Source organism: Mus caroli, chromosome 4 (assembly GCF_900094665.2).
Source record: "Mus caroli chromosome 4, CAROLI_EIJ_v1.1, whole genome shotgun sequence".
In the NCBI taxonomy this organism is placed as follows: Eukaryota; Metazoa; Chordata; class Mammalia; order Rodentia; family Muridae; genus Mus; species Mus caroli.
Genome location: NC_034573.1, coordinates 93219734 through 93241151, shown reverse-complemented (window position 1 = coordinate 93241151; position 21418 = coordinate 93219734). Strand labels below are relative to the sequence as shown.

At 42.7% G+C, this 21418-nt stretch overlaps 1 protein-coding gene across 1 annotated transcript in view; it reads left to right on the top strand.

Moving 5' to 3' along the window:
- The window catches only part of Jak1 (Janus kinase 1), a 111143-nt gene that overhangs the window by 55266 nt on the left and 34459 nt on the right, over positions 1-21418 (top strand). The window contains exons 2-4 of the mRNA XM_021159432.2: positions 14936-15016; positions 17244-17442; positions 19693-19816. Coding sequence (XP_021015091.1) covers positions 15011-15016; positions 17244-17442; positions 19693-19816 — 329 coding nt within the window. The 5' untranslated portion in view covers positions 14936-15010. The remainder of the gene's footprint in view (positions 1-14935; positions 15017-17243; positions 17443-19692; positions 19817-21418) is intronic.

Genomic DNA, 21418 nt, shown 5'->3' with positions numbered 1-21418 from the left:
AGAGAGAGAGAGAGAGAGAGAGAGAGAGAGAGAGAGAGAGAGAGAGAGAGAGAGAGACTTTGATATTTGATGTTACTTAGAGGTAACTGTCTTTTCAGGAACTCAATTCTCTAAAATCAAAAAGCTCTCAAAATGACAGGGCTGGGAGTGTTTTCTAACACACTTTGCATGTATGTTCATATTACATTTGAAAAGTACAAAATTCAGAGAGAAGACACTGTGATCGATTCTGTAATTTTGGCACCCTGGATATTTCCTAAATTCTTTTTGCTCCAGATCTGATGAAAGCTGGCAGGTTTATAACAACACGACAGCAGTGTGATACTTTCCTACAGAACTTATTTTAGCCTTTTCACTTTCTGGTGATTGTTCCTTTTTAGAGCACCAGCAGGACTGTATGAAGACATTTCTATACAATGGGTACATATGTCTCTGCCTCTAAAATGCCTGCTCCTATCCCTACATCCTGATTTTTCTATTCTGGATTGGGTAGGATGAATCCAATCATGCTCCAATCAGTGATAGCCTATCTCTAGTTTGTCTCTTTGGTTTTGTGAAATAGGCTGGTCTGGAATATACAGTATCACCCAAGCTAGAATGGAAATCCTCTTGCTTTTGCCTCTCAATTGTCACAGCTACCGACATTGGTCACTACGATTAATCTAACCCTCTCTACCCCCAAGATTCACTTATCTCTCTGTGTCTGTGTATATGTGTACATTTGTGGAGACCAGAAAAGAGAGTCAGATATCCCCTTTTGTCACTTTCTGCCTGTTTTATTGAAGCAGGATTTCTCCCTGAACCTGGGGCTTAGATTTTTCTGGGATAAGCTGGAAGGAAGCAAGCCCCAGAAATCTTTCTGTCTCTGACTTCCTTGGAGCTGGGGTTATAGGCATATGCAGGATGGCCAGCTTATGTGTATGCTGGAACCTGAAGCCTGGCACTCATGCTTACACAGTAAGTGTGCTTAACTATTGAACTGTCTCTTCAGCCTTCCAACCTCTCTTTCTTTAAAATAAGATTTTCCCTGGAGCTGGAGATGTGGCTCAAAAGTTAAGAGCATTTGCAGCTCTTGCAGAGAACCCAAGTTTGATTCCCAGCACTGACTTGGAGTCCTACAACTATCTGTAATTCCAGTTCCAGAAGATAAAACACCTTCTTGTGATTTCCTCAAGCACCAGACACATACTTGATGCAGAATCTGATGTGGACAAATACACATGTAAAATAAAAAATAAACCTAAAAATCAGATTGCTTTTGAAAAGAAAAATTTCCCCAAACAAGCCTGGTTGTAAAGGTTACTGGGGAGGCTGATGTCTTTGTCCCATGGATGTCCCACTCCTTTGCAGCATTTCCTCTTGGCCAGAGCAGAAGACTTAATAGAAGAAAGCATTTGAATTTGTCTACTTGACAGGGTGGTAAAGGAAACCACAAGCACAGAAGGAAAGAAAGGAGCAGCCTATACCCCTCTCTTTCAAAGTCAGAGGCAGCATGCACAGTGGAAGCAGAGATCTGGGTTCAGGACCAAAATTTTCTGTTGTCTATTCTAAGTCAGTATTCACGCAGTCTTTCCCATTTGCTGTTTATTGAGCATTCATTCATAATTTGTCAAGTACTGTGCCAGACACAGCAGTTACAACAAATTCAACCATCACGGCTCGTGACGTTTTGGTGCTTCTACTGAGACTGGAGACTGAGGATACTTAGTCTCTGTAGCGGTGAGAATTGTTGACTGTGGGATACATTTGAAGCTAATACTGATAAAATTAATAACAGTTCATACATGGGATGTGATGTCATAGCTGTGTCAAGACACAGCTGGGAGTTTGTTCAAACAATGTGGTGAACACTGGCGTCGGAGATGGTGACTACTGTTAAGGAGAGAAGTGGTGTTGGTGTGAATGCTAAGCTGAGATGTTGAAAAGGTAGTTGGATGTTTGAGATCAGCGTGTTGAGAGAAGTAGTCTTTGCATCATCAAGCTGGATATGATGGCTTTGGTTTTCAGTGTAGACAGAGAAAAGGTGAAGGTGCAAGTCTGAGCCTTAGGCCAACAGTGTCTGGGAATGGGAAGAGAAGAGGCTCCCACTTGAACACTTGACTGAACTGGAGACACCAGAACCTGACTTTTCTCCCCTTCAAATTATAACAGTTGTCACAAATGAGATCACACTTGAGTACTCACACTTGAGTCCTCACATGACCTATTTCTTGCTAAATTGTATCCACAAACATAGGAAGGCTGTGTGTAGAAATGATTTTTCCACTTGAAATTTCTTCTGAGTCTGTTTTGTGATATTGTGTGAGAGTTGTAGGTTTGGTAAGTAGCAGACGTTTTCAGTATGGACTTGGTTCAACACCGAGGAACGTGGATGGGGACTGGGAAGGTTGAGAAATGTAACAGTGTCATGCTATACAGTGCTGTATGTTTCCAATGGGATGGTGTTTTAGTGTGAGTAAATACAATGCAGAAGGATCTGTGAGCAAGATTATTGTATTCAAGGAAATGTATATGAAGATAAATACATTTGCAAGATAAATGTGTACTAGTTATGAGTTGCATATAGTGGGTAGCATGTTTTTGTGAACAGATGCATGCTAAGGCTCCCAAATCCCTGTATGCTGTTAGAACTTGCCATTTCCCCACTCAGCTCTTCCCCTCTCTGCCATCCTCTGGCTCTGGAAACCAGGCACGGTTTCCTGAAAAGTGGGCTCTGTTCTGGGAAGTCGCTGTGGCTCACTGCCAGTGTGTCACATGGTGAAAAGACAAGACATGTAGAAAGATTGGGGTAGAGACAGGAAAATCAAGTAGGCCAAAGGAGAAAACTAAAGTCTATGCTAATGGAAGCTGAGATCATTTGGGAGGGGCTCCTGGAAGGTCCTCATTCCCTGGGCACTTAGTGTCTCTTTCCTTTATGCCCACCTGCTCTCAGCATAACTTCAAAGATTTGTCCCAAGGAGTTGGATTACTGAGTAACAGATAAATGCCACCTTCCCCAGGCATTTAATTCTAGAACATTTACGAGAAGTAACAATACAAAAACTTCCATTTTTGCCTGCTTTTGAAGTCTGTTCTGATAGTATTGAAATATTAGATTTGAACTCCTGCTTCTGTCTGTATCATTTTAGGATGTGTTATGTGAAAAAGTACAGGTTAGGGGAGAGGAAAGAGATGATGAATATCATCTCTGGAAATCTGTGCTTTGTCATCTACCCAGGAAATAAGACCCTCTCTGATGAACTTTAGGAATTTAAATGCAAGAGGGTACAGAGTCCATCTGATGGAGACTCTTTCAACTACCCATTCCATCAAAAAAGAGGTCCCTAGCATTGTGGCACATACCTGTGGTTCTAGCACTCAGGAAGCTGAGGCTGAGGCAGGAGGGTTGAAAATTTGAAGCCAGTTTATGTTAAAGAATGATACTGTTGTGTCATTTCCCCATCTTTAGAAAAGAGGGCTCTTGAGAAAGAATTTGGCAGAAGTTGAACACTCACATCCATGTGATGTCAAATGCTTGTGACTCTTGTGTTAAGAATTATTTAACTCCGTTTAACTCATTAGTTTTTATTTATTTATATTTATTTATTTTACTATGGATTCTCTCTCTCTCTCTCTCTCCCCCGCCCCCTGCTGTGCCCTAGGACAAGCACCACTGCATTGAATTGTGAAGAGTTCCAGAAAATGTGGCTTGGGATGATTCTTTGGTTAAGTCATTTCATGTAAATTAAGCTTGGTATTTTACTTTTTATGGTCCATGTCCTCATTTGTAATATGAGTAGGTAGAATGAATTAGTCACTAATGTCACCAATAGCTATGACATTTTCTGCCTCTGATTCACTAATTAAACCAACCTTTAAAAAGTCTGTTTCCATATGAAAGGCTTTATTTTTCTTACTCCTTTTGTATCTAGTTTAGTGCCTGCCATGTAAAATCATTTCAGTAAATGTTGAATAAATGCATACCTCAAGGGTTCAGGACATGGGACCAGTGAACTGTGTTTGCAGGTGGTAAAGTAAAAGTGATCTTGCCTGTGCTCTCAAGGAACCTTTCCGGGAAACCGGGATGCATCATGAAGAAAACACAGATGAGATTTTGAACCGTGATCATCTATGAGATAGTTCTGGGCAAGATCTTTGCTCCAAGTCAGGTGTGCAGATTAGAACAAAAGTGGGCGCCCTAAATAACTTTCACAAGAAGTGTTAGTTAGGGTCACCATACAGTCCTCTTTCCCCTACCAATGGCTTTATAATACAGCCAACACAGAGGAACAAGATAGTTTTTAGTTTATAGACAAAGGAGGCTTGGAGACTTAGGGAATGTGTCCAAGTTGACATAACCTGTGAATGAAAAGCCACAATTAGGCTGCACTTGTGTGATTCTAAACCATGAGACTTTCTGGCCCCCATCATGCCTTACTCCTTTCTTCATCCATTCATGTGAAAAGCTGGCCTGAAGCTCATGATGCACTTACTTCAGCCTCCTAGGATGGGGCTACAGGCATGAGTCACTATACCTAGACAGCTTTTTTCTTTCGTTTTGTTATGGTATATCATATTAAGGTGAACCCAGTGGATGCATCATGTCTACTCAAAGAACTGGTCTTTCTGGAATAGGTTTCCATATCAGTGGGGGACCATATTCCTCTAGTGTTTTTGTGTGTACCAAAATGAGCATAAAATTATCAATCTAAACACCGTATGTTGTACATGACGTGTGTAAGTCATTGGCATTAAGCCATGTAACCCTTCTAGACTTACTTCATCATAAAGTGGTCAACCTTTATTCCCCACTGTCCAAATCCTATGGGTGCCCCAAAACTTGGCTCTGAATTTGACTACTCTAATTAATTAATTTAAAGAGTTTAAATAAGTCTAATATTAGACTTATTTCTCTTAGACTCCATGATTTTTTTACCATATTACCTGAATTTTATTATTTTGCAGCATGTCATACTGTTTATCCACCCATCTCCTGGTTATCTGCTTACAGACGCTTACTGTTTCTGTCTCTTCAAAGCCTGGCAACTTAGTGAAATCCTGTCTCAAGATAGAAACTTTTTTAAGGGGAGGGAGGGCTGATGATGTAGCTCAGTGGTAGAGTACTTGTCTAGTACTTCTGAGGCCCTATGCTCAGTACTCAATAATGCTATATATAATGACCTGGTTGCATTTATTGATTTTTGCATTTGTCTGTGGACACAAACAACTGAGCTGATGTTGCTCTTTGGTATTCTCTTAGAGAAACTCTCAGAAGTAGACGTGCCTTTATTGGGATTTATTTTGGTGGCATCATGGAAGTTCTGATTTTATTTAGGGGCCTGGGTTTGTAGCACACACTTGCCAACTCTGTCCACAGCTGGATTATGTGGAACACTGCTTCAGTGAGGTTTCAGAAATCATCATACCTGGCTGGGCACTCATCAGAGAGCCTGATAGGTGATGAAACCTCTTACATACTCCTGGAACAGAACGACAGGGTCGGAATGGCAGCTAGAGCCCCATTAGTTGCAACTTCACTCTCCCCAGTTCTGCTCAAGTGAAATTGGTCAGATCCCAAGGTGAAGACCTGAGAAGGTATGAGAGGGATTCTGAGCCAACAAAGGCAGATACAATTTCACTCAACATAAGTTTTGTACTCACAGCCATATTCAGAGATCTGAAAAGATTGCATGTCTGTTTGTCATCAGAGCATTGAATTCTGGGTAGGAAGGTTAGGTCTGGGTGAGCCGCACTACTGAGTAGTAGATGTCCTGTCCTCTGACTTCTGACTCTGTGTTAGGAGAATGTGTGGTAAAAGTAATTCACTTACTCCTAGGAGCAGCCTCCCGAGCATGCATGTCTGGGCTGCAGGATCAGTGGAGGTTGAGTCACCAGCTGTGGAATGCTGTCTTAGACTGTCTGTCAGTCCAGCCCCAACCCTGCTGTTCAGTCAGGACCAAAGCTGTGGGAAAGTTCTGACTCATTCACATTTACACTTGACTCACAGAAAACCTCTAGCTTCTCATTTTATTTTATCCAACCAAATGTTTTGTATGTGCCTGCATGCCTGCGTGTGTGCGTGCATGCGTGCGTGCATGTGTGTATGCATGTGCACATTGTGAGTGAAATATACAAATGATATTTGAGGTTATTTGCTGAGCTCACTTCTGTTGTCTCTGGATATTTACTCCAGAGCTGGTGCCAGGGTTGGGTGGGGGTTGGGAGTAGGGGAGCTCTCAGCATGGTAGTGCAACGGATGTGTATCTGTTGGTGAAGTGATACTTGGAAGGAAGCATGTCATTTCATCAGTCAGTCTTCAAGAATCCTGTGCATGTACTTTCTCTGCTGCCTTCTGAGTCCCTGCCTTCACACAGCACGTGTGTACATACACGATTTGCTTGTGCTGAAGGGGGTTGCATGTTCTCAGGACATGGATCTGTAGGAAAAAGGCCAATTCCTTAGTGGGCACTTGGGTTCCCCTGGAACCTGGGCCAGCCTTCTCCCTTAGTTTTGTCTGATCTCTGTATATTTCTGTTCAGCCTCAGTCAGGTTTTATGCTTTACCATTCTGTCTTTTTGTTCTCTTCCTAGTTTTCTTGTTTAGAGTATTTCCCATAATCAGCTTGTACTCTCACACTGCTTGTGTCTTCCCATCCCTAAAGGCTCCATTCATGTTCCATCCACTTCCTTTGCAGTGGTCAGAGCATTGCGTTCTTTCCATGGGCCAGGTATTTTGCCAGACATATCTGTCTGCCATATATATCTGTTATCTATCACTTACCTATCTATCATCTGTATTTATCTTCTACAGAATTGTTTAAAAAATAAACTAAACACTTAGGATTATCCTTATTGCAAGAGAAAATTCATTGCCAAGTGTTGTACATTTGGCAATCAGTCACTGTGCCTCATTCGGAGGTGTGGCTTTGATGACTATTTTACTATGTTCTGTTCTTCCCACTAAGCTGCATGCAGGCTTTACCTGATGGCTTTGCGTTTGTGTTACTTAAAGGGGTGCAGGAGTCAGTGAGGTATTTCTCTAGCTATATTAACCCAGTTAGGCATTTATACCCTACCATAATGTTTTCTTCCAAACCATCCATCCTCTTCCTCTTTTTACACCTTTATTCCATAGAAAATACAGACCAGACACACTGTGGCTGGGGTTTGTATCATTTCCTTGCCTTGTCCTTCACCCTCAACCAAAAAGCAGAAAAAGTAAATGGAATGGCCAGTCAATTGAAGGGTTGTCTGTTAGACAGACCAAGGTTGTTGACCAGAGTGATGGACGTAGGCATGCTGTAGACCTATGTGGAACCTCACCACAAGATCTCAAAGTGTCTCATTAAGTTAATTTTACCTCAGAACAGATGCCTTTGGGTACCTTTTCTAGTTAGTTGTTAAGAAATAATGACTTCTAATTATACCACTTGCCACCCAGAACTCACAACTTACCCATAGTTCCTGTTGACAGCCACACACTAGACTGTTCTCCCTTTTCCAGTGGGAATATGGTTGAAGTATGGTCAAATTTTTGACCAGATGCAAGGTAAATAACATGGAGTTTGAGCTTGTCAAGTTCTGTGAAGACTCACTAGGAAGTGTGACCATATGTGGAAATACACCACAGGTAAGGATAGGGGTAACTGGCAGAACTTCAAATGGGTCTCCAGCTTTGAGATATAGTTTCTAGTGCTCTGGGGAACCATGGTTGACCCTAGAAGGTAACTATCTAGGAGGGGACGCTAGTGAAGATGGAGTTCTCTTGTGCTCAGGCCCTACTCAGAAAGTTATGTTGCAGTGTCTTTAGCTTCATAGTGTGGGTGAAGAACAATGAAGTGAGCTCCAGAGGAAGTATGGCTTGCTGTTTTATACTCAGCTGGGCAGATGCACATATTAAATAAAGATGGGAATAGGGAAAAATTTACTCTTTGTAATTTTGTTGAGTATTTTATACTAGTGATTTTCAAACTGTAGATCCTATTCCTTAGTGGAATGTGAAATCTATTTTCAGTCTTCAGCATTTTAAAAGAATATCTACAGAGTGAGTTCCAGAACAGCCAGGGCTACACAGAGAAACCCTGTCTCGAAAAAACAAAAAAAAAAAAAAAAAAAAAAAAAAGAGAGAGAATATTAGGTGGAAGAAAATAAGGGTACCATTGAAACTAGTGACTGGCACCCAGTGAGGGTAAGACTCTTTTTCCTTTTTGCATTTTTGAATTGAAGTCTCACTGCAGATATAGTCCCCAAAGAGTGAACTTGCAGCTGTGCTGAAGGAAATGGGTATGGAGTAGGGAAGAGAGGGGTGGTCTCAGCTCTACCTGCTGCTGCAGTCGGCTGGAGCCTTGAGGTGCCTGCTCAGAGCTGTGACTGCAGTTAGTTTAAGACCTGTGTGTGTGTGTCAGTGGTGGATGTGTTTGCTTTGACTGGGTGGAACCCTGAGTTTGATCTCCAGCCCTGAAGAAGAAAAAAGTGTAACCATAAATTTTGATCATAATTTCTTGACTGAGAAATGCTGGGGTCCCTGGAGGGAAATTTTTTTCTTCCATTTTCTCTTATTTTCTTATTTAAATCTTATTTTGAGGCAGCAGTCAACTTATGTTAGATCACAGGCTGAGTAGATGTCGTGCTGGGGGCTTTCCCAGCTCCTGATCTGTCTGAATTGCTTGCATGGTCTCCTAGGTGGTCTTCCACAAGGCTGCAGGGCTGAGGTAGTCTTTCCTTCTTCTGGGTACTGAGTGTTCAGGGAACCGTGTAGGAAGCAGAGTGCCCACCTGGTGGTGTTGATGAGCCATGGCGGTGGTGCCAGCAGTGGGGGCTATTCCCTCACTCGCATTCTCACCTTACCTACTAAGAAGTGACAGGTTTGTACCTGAGAATGCCAAGTGGTTAAAGTGTGGTTTCCTTCAGACAAAGCCAAGTGCTTTGCCAGCAAGCAAGGTTCTGTGTCCTTGTTTTCATGACTGTTAAAATAACATTAGTAAAAATTTGTCAACTTGTGGCACAATATACTTTCCCATATTTGCTTTGCCCTCTCCCCAGTGTATGGACTTGCACATTTGTTTGTACATGTACATGTGTGTGTAGTCCAGAGGTCAACTTCAGGCATCATTTTCTCTAGGCTGCCCAGTGAGCACCATGGGTTCCTCTCTGCCCTTCTCCTGTGCTTGCCTTGCAGCTGGGGACTACCATGCTGTTCCATGGGTACTGGAAATCTGAACGGAGCTCCTCGTGCTTATGCGCAGACACTTCCATTTGTAGGGAGCCCTAGAGCCATCCGGTACTTTTTCATCTTGCAGAACTTGAGTCTTGAGATACTAGAAGGTTTGCTCAAAACTAGGCAAGACCTGGCCATTTGTCTTCCCAGGACAGGCTGGCGCAGAGTTTTTTGCAGCCTTCCCTGTTTTTCCGTAATATCCACTCTTCCCATTTTTTCCCTATGTGCTCCTTCCCCATCCTCCTGGTCCAAACTGATGCCATGCTGGGTGTCCTTTCTTTTCTTCGGGCTCTTTTCTAGAACAGTTGTACACTTATCCTCCTTTTTCAGTTTTGATGTCTCCAGGCTGAGAGCTGCTCCTCACCCAGGTGACATCCAAGCCCAAGCCTTACACTGTGCCTTCTTGACAGCACACTCCCTACTGCCAGATCTTGGCATCCTCCTAAGTGCTCCTCCAGATACTGAGGCTCCTGTTTGTCTTAATAGCTGGAAGTAAGCCTCAAGGCTTTGGTGAACATGCTGTGTTCCCTGTTTATCTTTGGAGCTCTTGCAGCCTGCATCGTTTCCAGGAGGAATCCAGCAAGGCACTGGACAAGGAGGTGTGCTACTCACTGGCAGTTGATCCCTGGAATGTCGCAAGCCAGGTCTTTTCATCTGTGGAAGGAACTGTGAATCCTCGATATTGTCAAAGATTTGAAAGCCTCTACTAGGGACAAAATGTGTAAATAAATGCCAGGTTTTGTTGTTATGGGACAGGTGCTTCAAGTACTTTAGATAAGTGTCTAAGAAGTGCTGAGTGAGACCAGGTATCTGTCCATCATCTCCCTTCCACTCCCTCCCCCAGCACCATTTAGAGACATGGCCTCATTATGTAATCCAGACTTGCTTGGAACTTGCCTTATAGTTCTGGCTGCCTCCAACCTCATGGTTATTCTGCCCCCTCTTCCTAAGTGCTGGGATGACAGGCTGTGCTGCCAAGCCTGGCCCTGCTTCCCCCTTCTGTGTATCCACTTCTGCCACCATAGTTTTGACCTCGAGGAGAACCGTGGAGATGGCTTCTCTAAATCTTATCATGGCCTCTTTAATAACATTATAGATACATTAATGCTAATTAGTTTAAAAGAGGGGAAAGTAAAGCAAAATGGAGCTGCCCAGCATCTTGATGCCGTGTGGCTTTTAGGAAGACACTTACCGACTTTAATTAAACAAAGCACTGTTTGCTCTGTCAGAGACCTCCTCTTTGACTAAAGCAGGTTCTTTGGGAACAAGGCAGAGCCGACCCATCGACTTGGCATTGATCATTTGCTCATCCCTAGAAGTTTATTGTAAATGAAGCGGCATTTACTGTTGTGTGGTATTCCTGGAATCGCTGCTATAGTTAGAAGTAAGTGATTCTGTGTGACAGGAATGGCATAGAGAAAAGCTATAATTCTGACTCGTTGACGGGGAAAAATGCAAGTTTTGTATTTATATTATGTCATTCTTTTGGCTAGAATCCAGCAGCTTTACAGTTTCTTGCTGTGCTCTCAGCAGAATGTTACCCAGCTTGAAACGAAGTGCTGGGGTCTCAGGAGAGACAGAGAAAGTCTTTCTGTAATGTTGTGGTTACGAGGCACTGGTCGTGCAACTGGAAGACAGCAGATGGTTTTCCTGGCCTGTGTGTGTGAAGACCTTAAGAAAGTTCCATGTCCAGGCAAGGTAGGCCTGTGTTGAGGAAGCAGAACACTGCTATTCCTCTAGGGTGGCCGCCATGCTGGAGGGGTAGGCTGGAGCATAGTCAGGGTGGGGCAATTAATGACTTTGCAGCTCCTGTTTGTTTTGCTACAGGGTCTTGCTGTACAGACCAGGTTGACCTCAAACTTACTTTGTAGCCTATGCTAGTCTGGAATTTGTAAGCCTCCAAACCTCCTGGGTGCTAGATTATGGGCCTGTGCCACCACACCCAGCTTGATGGTTTCTTTTTGACAGTACCTTAGAAGACTTGCAATGCGATCAGTGTTCGAGGTGGATGTTAGATTGAAAACTACTAAACAGCCAGAGAAGACAGGGGGGTGGTGATTGAAGGGCCATTTCTTGCCCTGTGGAAAGGGCAAGGTCCTTGAATCTGGAGCTGCTCATTAGGACTGCTGTCTCTCATACTGATTAGCCCAACATAGTCCAGACTTCCTACAGATTGAAATTCCAGTGGTTTACTCTGTCATAATTTGTGAAGTCACTTTGTGCATATTGGGGCTCCTCCTTGACCAGAACTGTATCCATAACCATAATCAGATGACCAGAAATTATGGTCAAAATCAAAGGTTTCCGGAGAGTTGAATTCTGTTTTGTGATATTTAGCTCCTGCCAGTCCTGTGAAATAAATCCTATTTTTATCTCTTCACTTGTACTGTGAATAGTGAGGATGTTAAGTAACTTGCCAGGGAAGCCAGATTCAAGTCATTCAGGTCACTAGAACTCCAGCCTTTGTACTTAACCTTCAGCAGACTATTCCTCAGTGTGGGACCAGGAGTCTGTTTATTCTGCATTCTTCCCAGCAAGTTCCCAGCCTGGAGTATTCAAAATTATATATATATATATATATATATATATATATATATATATATATGTATTTCATTTTCTCTGAATTTGTCAACATTGTATTGCTGTTTTCTACTTTAGAAAGGTTTTTGATTCCTTAAAATAATTCACTGTAGGTTAGATAGTATCTTTTTGAAAGTCAGTATTTAGAACAGACTGGACTCTAACTCAGAGACTCCTGCATCTGCCTCCCAAGTGCTGGGGCTAAAAGGCATCTTCCATGGCACCTGGAAAGACAGTCTCTGCAGTGGAAATCACCTAGGACATGCAGTGTTTTGTTAGATTTTATCGTTGACTTTAGTTATGACTCAGTCTTTTTGCTAGACAAAGCTGGCCTTGGCTCGGGTCCACTTGACGATAGCCTTCTGGAACATTAGAACTGTCTTGTTCAGTTTCTGTTTTGCCTTCCATCTAAAATTCAGTAGTCTCCGTATCCCTTATACAAACATTAAAACTTCAGGAGCTATGTGGATTGTCATATAGACGATGCTGGAACTTTGCCTGTTTGGAAGTGGTTTTGAGTTGGCTGTGTTTAGACTCACAAAACTGTTTTGTTTGTTTTACTTGTCCATCAGTCAGAAACTATCAGAGATACTGCCACATACATAAGACGGTGATAAAGAGTCTGAGAAGTCTATAGAATGTCTCTGATTTCTCTCCTGCATAAACCAACACGGTAACCTCTATACTGAATGGCAGCTATTTTTCTTTTAAATCTTTGCTTATATAATAGGCAGACAAGCTCACTGCTTTTCACCTAGACACTATGGGTTGCTCATCTTTATTGGTTCGATTTTCTAAGCTTGACAATTATTTGAAGTTCTCAGTAAAGTGTGTCTTTTAAATGATATTCTATGATTCCTGCTGGTTCATGTTTCTGGCACAGCAGATGTTCTCTTGTAGTGAGAAACTTGACTTGGTTTTCGAAGCCAATGAATGATTTTACTCCTTTTCTGCTTTCTCTACAAGTGACCAGGTAAATCAGAGTCTGGCTTATTTTGACATGTTTCTTGGATGAAGCCATTGTACAAATGTAACACCAAAATGACTTGTCATCATGAATAGGGGCAGCCATCCTTTCTTGAAAGTAGATCCATGGTGCTATGCTTGAGTTGCTTAGTGTAGGTCTGAGCATGTTTTTTAAATGCTGTGTGACTTATTTTTTATTATTAGAATGTCAGTTCTCTAACAGTTCATTGTATTAATTCAGCATGCAAAATGTCAGAGTAAAATTGCATATTGTCTAAGAATCCTGTAGCTAACCTTGTTTCTCAGAGTTCAGATTGTCTCACAAATCTGAGCTACAGCACTGGAGGTTAGCTTGAAGATGAGATACACTAGTATTGCTGTTTCAGATGGTGCTTTCTGGATATAGTGCTGTTTGCAGCAGATATTGAAGAATGGTAAACACGCTTGCCAGGGTTATAGGTTGTCATGGCATCCTGGTTGTAGGAGCAGACTAGTGACTTTAGTCTGGCCTTAAATCTTGTGTGAAGCCCAGAGAAATTCTGGTACAATGAAAAAGTTTTAAGTACTAAAAGTGTCTATGCAGTAGCCCCCATAGAAGGCACCTTGGCCTGGTAGACTAGTAAAATCTCCTCTGCTCTAAAGGGCTCTAAGTCTGTGAGCCTTTCCTGCTTTACAACAAGCTTCTTTGTGTTTGAAAGCAGAGTTCCATGCCTGGTAAAGGTATGCAGCTGTGCCCTTAGCAAGTTTTGCCCATGCCCAGTGTGAAAAGGAATAATGTAGGCTTCCCCAGACGGGTGTTCTCACTGCCGGCCTTTGCACACGCTGATGCTTCTGCTCAGACTGCCTTCACCTGCTGGTGCTTTCGACTTTCCTCTCTCACTCTCTTCCCAACCATCACATTTCAGTTCTGTGTTCCTGCTTCCCTGAGCCCCAGGCTGTATCACACTGTGTGTGCTGTATCACACTGTGTGTGCTGTATCACACTGTGTATGCTGTCTGTCTGTCTGTCTGTCTCTCTCTTGTTCTACTGTTCCTGCAGGTAATAAGCTCTACATGGGCAGGGACCGACTTGCTCTTTTCCTAGTTAGTTCATTTTATGATATGGAAAGCCATGCAAAGTGAATGGAAGACTTCTAACTGTGACTTTTGAAGCCCTGGTTCTGCACAAAGCACAGACTTATCATTTAGTTATTTTCCAATGTCACATGAAACAGTGTATCTACTAGTAGTCTTCAAGCACTTGTCCTGTATTGTCATTTTTTTTTAAAGCTAAAGGAAAATGATTTGTTATTTCAGTATTTTTGAAGGTACTTGTATCCTAGTTGCCAAACAGAAGTTGTCATATCAAAATTTACACACAAAATTTCCTGCTTGGCCTATTGGTTATTACTTTTTAAAAACTTATTTTATGTTTTGTGGCTAGAATATTTTGCTTGAGTATATGTTTAGGCATCATGTGTTTACCTTCAGATCCCCAGGAACTAGAGTTATGGATGGTTATATGACACATGTGGGTGCTGCTGTGCACTGTGCAGGTCCTCTGCAAGAACAAATGTTCTTAAGTACTGAACCATTGCTCTAGCCCCCACCATCAATAATTTTACTAAAGCCTCAGCCATTGCAGGAAGGATTCTTTTACTATCTCTAGCCTGTCAGCAAATGAGTGGGAGGAACACAACAGGTCCAGTGGTGCTCTCTTGCTTTTGGGTTTTTGTTCATGTTGTTTCCCGTGGTGATGATGTAAGATGATGGAGACTGCTGCTAACCACTTTCATCTCTTGCTTCCTCGCCCATCTCTGCCATGTGCTGGCCAGAGCTGTACTTTTCTACAAGTAGATTCTGATAAAAATGTTCTAAGTAATAAATTGAAGCAAACTTTGAGTCCGTCCATTGACAGCTGCTTGTTGGCAAAGACACTTTGTAGGGATGAGCTCCTTTGGTGTCTGCACGGTCACTCCTGGCATCAGGAGAGAGGCGTAGATGGCTGCTCAGAGGACAGGGCATTCTACACCTGGAAGCAAAAGTGCTGCCTTCTTTTCTTGATTCTGCCTTCCTAGTGTCTCTCTTAGTCATTGCCTGCCCCTTTCTTCTAAATGCAGTTTCCTACATGTATGGGCTCTGCTGTTTCCTTAGTGAAAATACCTTCTTATTTTTAAATCTAATAACCTCTGATTTGATTTATTTTTGTCTCTAGATCAGCTCTGAATGGGCTTTGGAAGGTAAAGAAGAAAATCCAGTCTGCTTTCAGGGACACTGAACAACCGAATAAATGCAGGTATGCACATTTCCTTCTTTTATTCTTTTAGGCAGGGCCTTACTTTGAAGTCCATACTCTATGAACTTAAGAGCCTCCCATCTCAGCCTACCTAGTGTAGAGATTATGACTATACTATTGCACCTGGCCTTAAACCGTGACACCCAGCCTGTAGAACTGTCTGTGCTCTGACCTGTCTGTCTGTCTGTCTGTCTAATTTATATATTCATTCCCAGTGTTGGATATGCTAGTTTAAACATTTCTTCACTGCAAAAAGTCCAGGAAGTAAAGTGAAGTTCTCTTGTAACCTCTCCAGGACAGCTATACTGTTACCAGTGTCTCATCTGTTCTTCTAGATTTCAATGCATGTTGTTACTCTCAGGTCCCTAGTACACCTGTTACGCTCTTTCACTGGAGTCATCCAGTGCTGGTCATGTAGCTTTGTGACTACAGTTCCAGCAGCTGGAGAGATACCTTGTATAGTAGACCCTCTCCTGTCAGAAGTTATCACTGGGCATTTTCTTGCTGTTGCTCATAGCACTATCTACAAAGAATCTCTAAGACAGAGATTTCTTTTGCCTTACACTGTGAAGCAGGCTGTTGATTTTCATCTTGGTTTTTCAGTGTGATCAAGTGCTGGGCTTTTTCGCCTACTGTAGGGTAGGTAAGTCATTAGCTTAGTCTTCACACTGATTTCAAGAAAATTCTGGTTTTTAGATTACTTGGGATATTATAAATTTAAATTGAATACATGGATGGTGTCCCTTTTAAATTATCTCGCTTCCTAACCCCATGACAGCTGATAGACTAAGCAAATGGATTTGGTGCTGAGAGTTACAACAGGATATGCTGTGTAGGACTCCTCATGTTTGGGGAGTTCCTTGTATCCTCTCCCAAGTGCCCACTGTAGGCAAGCCTCTCTGTTTCATACTGGGTATAAAAGATAAATACAGCTGTTATACTCAGAGATTCACACACACACACACACACAAATACAGCTGTTATACTCAGAGATTCACACACACACACACACACACACACACACACACAAATACAGCTGTTATACTCAGAGATTCACACACACAAACACACACACACACACACACACACAGGTGTATGAATACAATGGCCATAATATCTGTGGCTAGTGTGATTACTTTGGGAGCACAGGAGAGATAGCATCCAGCTTAAGGGTATACCTGGGGCCCAGTGAAGCAATCTTGATGGGAGTGCTAGTGTGGGCAGCTTTCTGAAGATTGAACTTTGCCATGAAGGGTAAGAGGCAAGTGTATTTCACTAGTGGAATCATTATATGCAGAGACGGCACAGGGGGAAGAATGGGTGGCATGAAGAGACAGGATACCTGGTGGCTTGGGTTTCAAGCAGCTAGAAGTGAGAGGAGATGGGGTGAGGGGCCAGCCAATCAGGAGTGTGTAGACAATGAGTAACTAGTGGAGGGTCTGATCTATGTTACTGAGATAACACTTGGGCACTCAAGTGAAGCTGAGGCTGGCAGGCAGGAAGGAAATACTTTGGGGACAGAAAAATGGCTGGAAGGTCATGGGTGTTGGGCAAGGGCTGCAAGGATATGTGGAGTTCCCCTTGCTCTCTTCCTCCGTTGCCCTTGGCTGGACTCAATGTCCAGGACTGCTACTTTAGTCCTGACCCACTTGTTTTGAGGGCCTTGTGAGTGGTTTTCCTGCAAAGAGCTTACCTGTGGGTCTTGCCTTGCATGTGATGCTTGTCCTCCTGCTTCCCTCCAGTGACAGGGACTTGTCCCTAGTCATCAACTTTCATGGCCCTTCCATGTGATTTATAGTGCCTGAGTGGTAGTCGCTTTGTGTACAGTGCCTCAGATGACGATAAGAACAAACGCCGAGACCGGAAAGACTAATTCTTTCTGTTGGTTGCTTATAAGTTACAGGATCCCAGGAGAGGCAGCAATATTCAGTCCTCTAACATCAGTGACTCCAGAGGAGAGCTGCTTCCAACTACAACTAGTATGCAAATAGAGAAGATAATTCAAATCCTGCTTAAGATTATTCTGACTGTTGAGAATATGGTCTGGCTACTTAGTTACTGTGCATAACTAATTATTTCTATGGTTTCATCTCTTATAAGTCTGGTCTCAGTATTCAGAAAGGAAAAGCTTAGAAGTTCTCATCCAGTCTCACAGATGCCTGCTTGCTTTCCTCCATAGCAAACAGCACATGGAATGATTACATTGTCTGCTCTTCCTTCCTGACAGTATCTAAATATAAAAGAGGACTGCAATGCCATGGCGTTCTGTGCTAAAATGAGGAGCTTCAAGAAGACTGAGGTGAAGCAGGTGGTCCCTGAGCCAGGAGTGGAGGTGACTTTCTATCTGTTGGACAGGGAGCCCCTCCGCCTGGGCAGCGGAGAGTATACAGCCGAGGAGCTGTGCATCAGGGCCGCCCAGGAGTGCAGTGAGTACTGGCAGCAGGGCTGGGAGGCTGCACTGGGACACTGGGAGAAGCACATGTGGAACCTCTCCTCTTTTTATTTCTGCTGAGAGCAAGGTTCTGGAAGCCAGAGTTCTGCCTTGTTTCCTAATCCTGGACCTTCACTTCTCACTGAAACGTGTATTTCTCCCTTATCATTAACAAGACAGCTGTGGATACCAAGGAATGACCCTTGCCTTCTGTAAGGCTCAGTCTTGGGGGACAGGCTCATTTTATAGTTCAGGATGTTCTAGAACTCAGTACATAGCCCAGGCTGGCCTCAAAGCTGTATTCCTCCTGATACCGAGTGGGTACTGGGATTACAAGTATCTACTCTCTCACCCAGCCAAAGCTCAGGTCTCTGTTCTCTCACAGCTCTATAATTGGGATGACATCAGCACTAGCTGAGGTTCTATGCAAATGTGTATCAATTCAGTAGTTCTGTTTCCTAACCTATCGCTGAGCATTCAGATTCCTTGAGTTTGGCCCAGTCTCCTCTTACTTGGTCCCTCTGCCACTTTGAAGTGAGAATTTTAGGGTTGCCCCATGGCTTGGTCTTGCTACATTGTGAAAAGGACACAATCCTTTTAAAAGTGAGATTGGTTTATAAAAATGCATTATGTTTGAAAATGCCATGATGACACCTTTGTATATTAACCCAAAAATTAATTTTAAAAAAAGTGAGGCTTGCTTTACTTAAAGTTAGCCCATTGCCTTGCTAGTGTGAGAGACCAAAGTACCTAACAAAATAAATCTCCTTTCGTCATCCTCCAGCATGAAGGTGCATGGTGTTCACCCACCTCATTTTATATGGAAAGTAAAGTAAAGCCACAAAGCCATAAAACGGCCACCTATCTCACACATTAGTTTACTTGAAGTCCATTGGAATATACATGTAGGACAGGTGGGTTTATAGTGGTAAACTGTATTCCAGTAAAGCCGTTTGGAAAGGGTTGTAGTAGATCTACTTATCGTGATGAGGTTAACTTGCTGTGATGCTGCAGAGCCTGGGCCATGCTCTGCCTAGGCCTTTAGCTTTGAGAGCAACATTGTGGGAATGTTGTAGTTAGTTTAAGATCTTGCTAGTAACATAGCTTGTCTGGAGGCCTCATTTACTTCCCTATACACATCATTTTGCCTAAAGTGCTTTACATTAGGGTCTTTATGTTACAGGGGAAGAATGTGGTAGGCTCTTACTACCCTAGTACTACTACAAGGGATTAAATGGACTGAGCTCTGTGTAATGTGGGAAAAGGGGGCCATATTTTTAAGTAACTCTCACTAGATGGTAGTTTGTTAGGATCTGACAGTAGGGTTATATGTTCCTCAGCCCAGTGTGTACAGAATAGATGGTAACTCTTCTGTTAATTTGAAAATACATAAACACTGAATGTTATAGATTTTTATAGCTCTCTTTGGTAATTGCAGTAAGTGGTGTTGGGGCAGTGCGCTTTCCTTTACATTTTCACCTAACTCTTAAAGTTTTTCTTTTAGCTCTCATTGTTTGGCTCCTGATAGGCCCAGAAGCAAGGCATTTATTTCCTAATCTGGCTTCCCCACCATGCTGGTTATTATTAAAGGAGCACATAGTGTAGTAGGAAGGTGGGACACTCTTGGGCCAGCTTTGTTAAGAATTCTTCTTGCTAGTTAATGTGAATAAATATATTATAGTGTAGAGAGTACTTAAGTCTATTTAAATATTAACTATAATACATTTTAATCACTGACAAAGTCACTTTGTTTATTTATTCTAATATGCAGTTTGTATGGTGGCCAGAAACAACTTTGCATATATAATGTATAATCAGTGTCAGAATTGTTTAAAATTGTAGGGAACAGATTGAGGAATTCCTACCTTCCTCAGATGTCTTTTCCCTTGCTATGATTTAAAAGGGACATATCAGATGGAATCTGTGGGCCTCTGAGATAGCCCTTTTTTCTTTTAATCCAAGTTTGGTAAGACTCCTGTAATGAGAATTGTATCATTTTATTTTTAAATGTCTTTAATTTGGTTTGCCAGGAGCCGCTGTACATGCTCCCAGGGAGCTGTGATTCTCCATTAACGTGATTAAAATCCCCTGAGTGAACATTGCTGAGAGTTGCATCTGCGCTGAGAGGATGCAGGCGACAGAGATTGTTTCTGGATGAGAGAATTCCTTATCGTTGTGTGTTACTCTTTGGAAACAGATGGCCAAGTGCATCTGCCTGTAACTTAGCCATGTCCTCTCTTCTCAGGTATCTCTCCTCTCTGTCACAACCTCTTCGCCCTGTATGATGAGAGCACCAAGCTCTGGTACGCTCCGAACCGAATCATCACTGTGGATGACAAAATGTCTCTCCGGCTCCACTACCGCATGAGGTATAGCACAGAGACCTGGCGCCAGAGGGTTACTCGCTCATGTTACCTGGGGCAGTGTTTGGCCAGGGGCCCTGAGCCACTTAGGAAGAAGTGCTAGAGTTACTTTATTTGTTTGCTTCTCATTCAAGAAGGGACATTTTCTGTGTTGCAGTGTGATTCAGAGTGAATTTGATCACCTCTCACATTTTATAAACATGATATGAAGATTGTTTTAGATAGAGTTCAAGCCTTCTAGCAAAGTTTTCCACACGGTGAGTCATGGTTGTAGGTTTAGCATAATGGGTTATAACCAGCACTTAAAAAACAATAGAAAGAAACAAGAACTAAACACACACACACACTCCTAATATTCTAAGGTCATTGTATTTTAAAACTTCTGAGGTGTGAAATATATATGCATATACTAAGTTGTGATAAACATGTTTCCTACTAAAGGCTATGGCTAAGAAGCATTCTGTATGTCACCTGAAGAGGTAACAGAAATAAGTGCTCAGCCCTCCTCTCAGGGAGTGGTGCTTTGATCCACTCCTGACAACATTGGACTCTCATTGCTCTTATCCTTCGTGTTCTGTTGAGCAGTTCACTTTTCTCCCACACCAGAGATTTTGTTAAATGTCCCAAGGTCACATAGACTGCTGGTGCTTCCATTCACACACACTTTTGACTTTGTAAGTGTATTGAGGAAATGTTGTGGGAATGGAACCACTTTAGATGGCAGTGAAGCACAAGCTAATGTATGCTTAGCCAGGAAGCTTATAAGTAGGCTAGGCCCTTTCTGAAAAGAACCTTGATCTGTGTAGATATGGTTAAGGCAGTAGATCAGCTCAGACGCTAGGAGGGTGCCAGGTCACCCTAGAAACACCTTCCAGAATCTCTAGGGTCTCCAGAGTCTCCATCTGTCGCCTTCGTTAAATGTTGATTGTCTGCGAGGCTGAATCCTCTTTTGGCACTCATCTAAGTTCTCACCTTGTGGGGAGAGCTGTGTGCCTGTGAGATTCTTACCTGGTTATAGGGGACCTTTCAGCCCTCCCAGCTGAGCCTTCTCACTATATTAGTTTCCTTTTCTCACGCTGATCTTACTTCCCACAGCCTGGGGCTGGTTCTGTGATCAAAACTGTGAGGTGGAAGGTGCAGCTAGAAACTTAGACAGGGACATGCCCTTGAGATCTAATTCTTTCCCAGTAGGCTTTTTTACTTAGATCACAGTCCAGTGTGGCAGCATTTAGCATTTACAAAAGACCCAAGCTTGCCTGACTCAAAACTCCCATTATTCCAGAGGAAAAGCTGTTGGACTCCAATGAGAAAGGAGTTGGTGAAGTTCCACACCTAGTAAATCCTCTTGGTAGTGCGGCAGGGGCTTGTCTTCATGGCTACAGGTGGCGTTTAGCTGCTCACCATTCTGTTAGCTGCTAGGAAGTGCGAGACTTCAGTTCTGTCACCTGGACTTTACCCCTGCCAGTGTGCTTTAACAGGATATTGCTTTGTTACCACAGCCTCTTTGAAGCTGGGGAAAGATACCACCCTCAGTGCAGACATTTGTGGTGGAACAGTCTACAAAGAGCTTGAGAGCTGGTACTCTAACCACTGAAGAAGTGCAGTAAG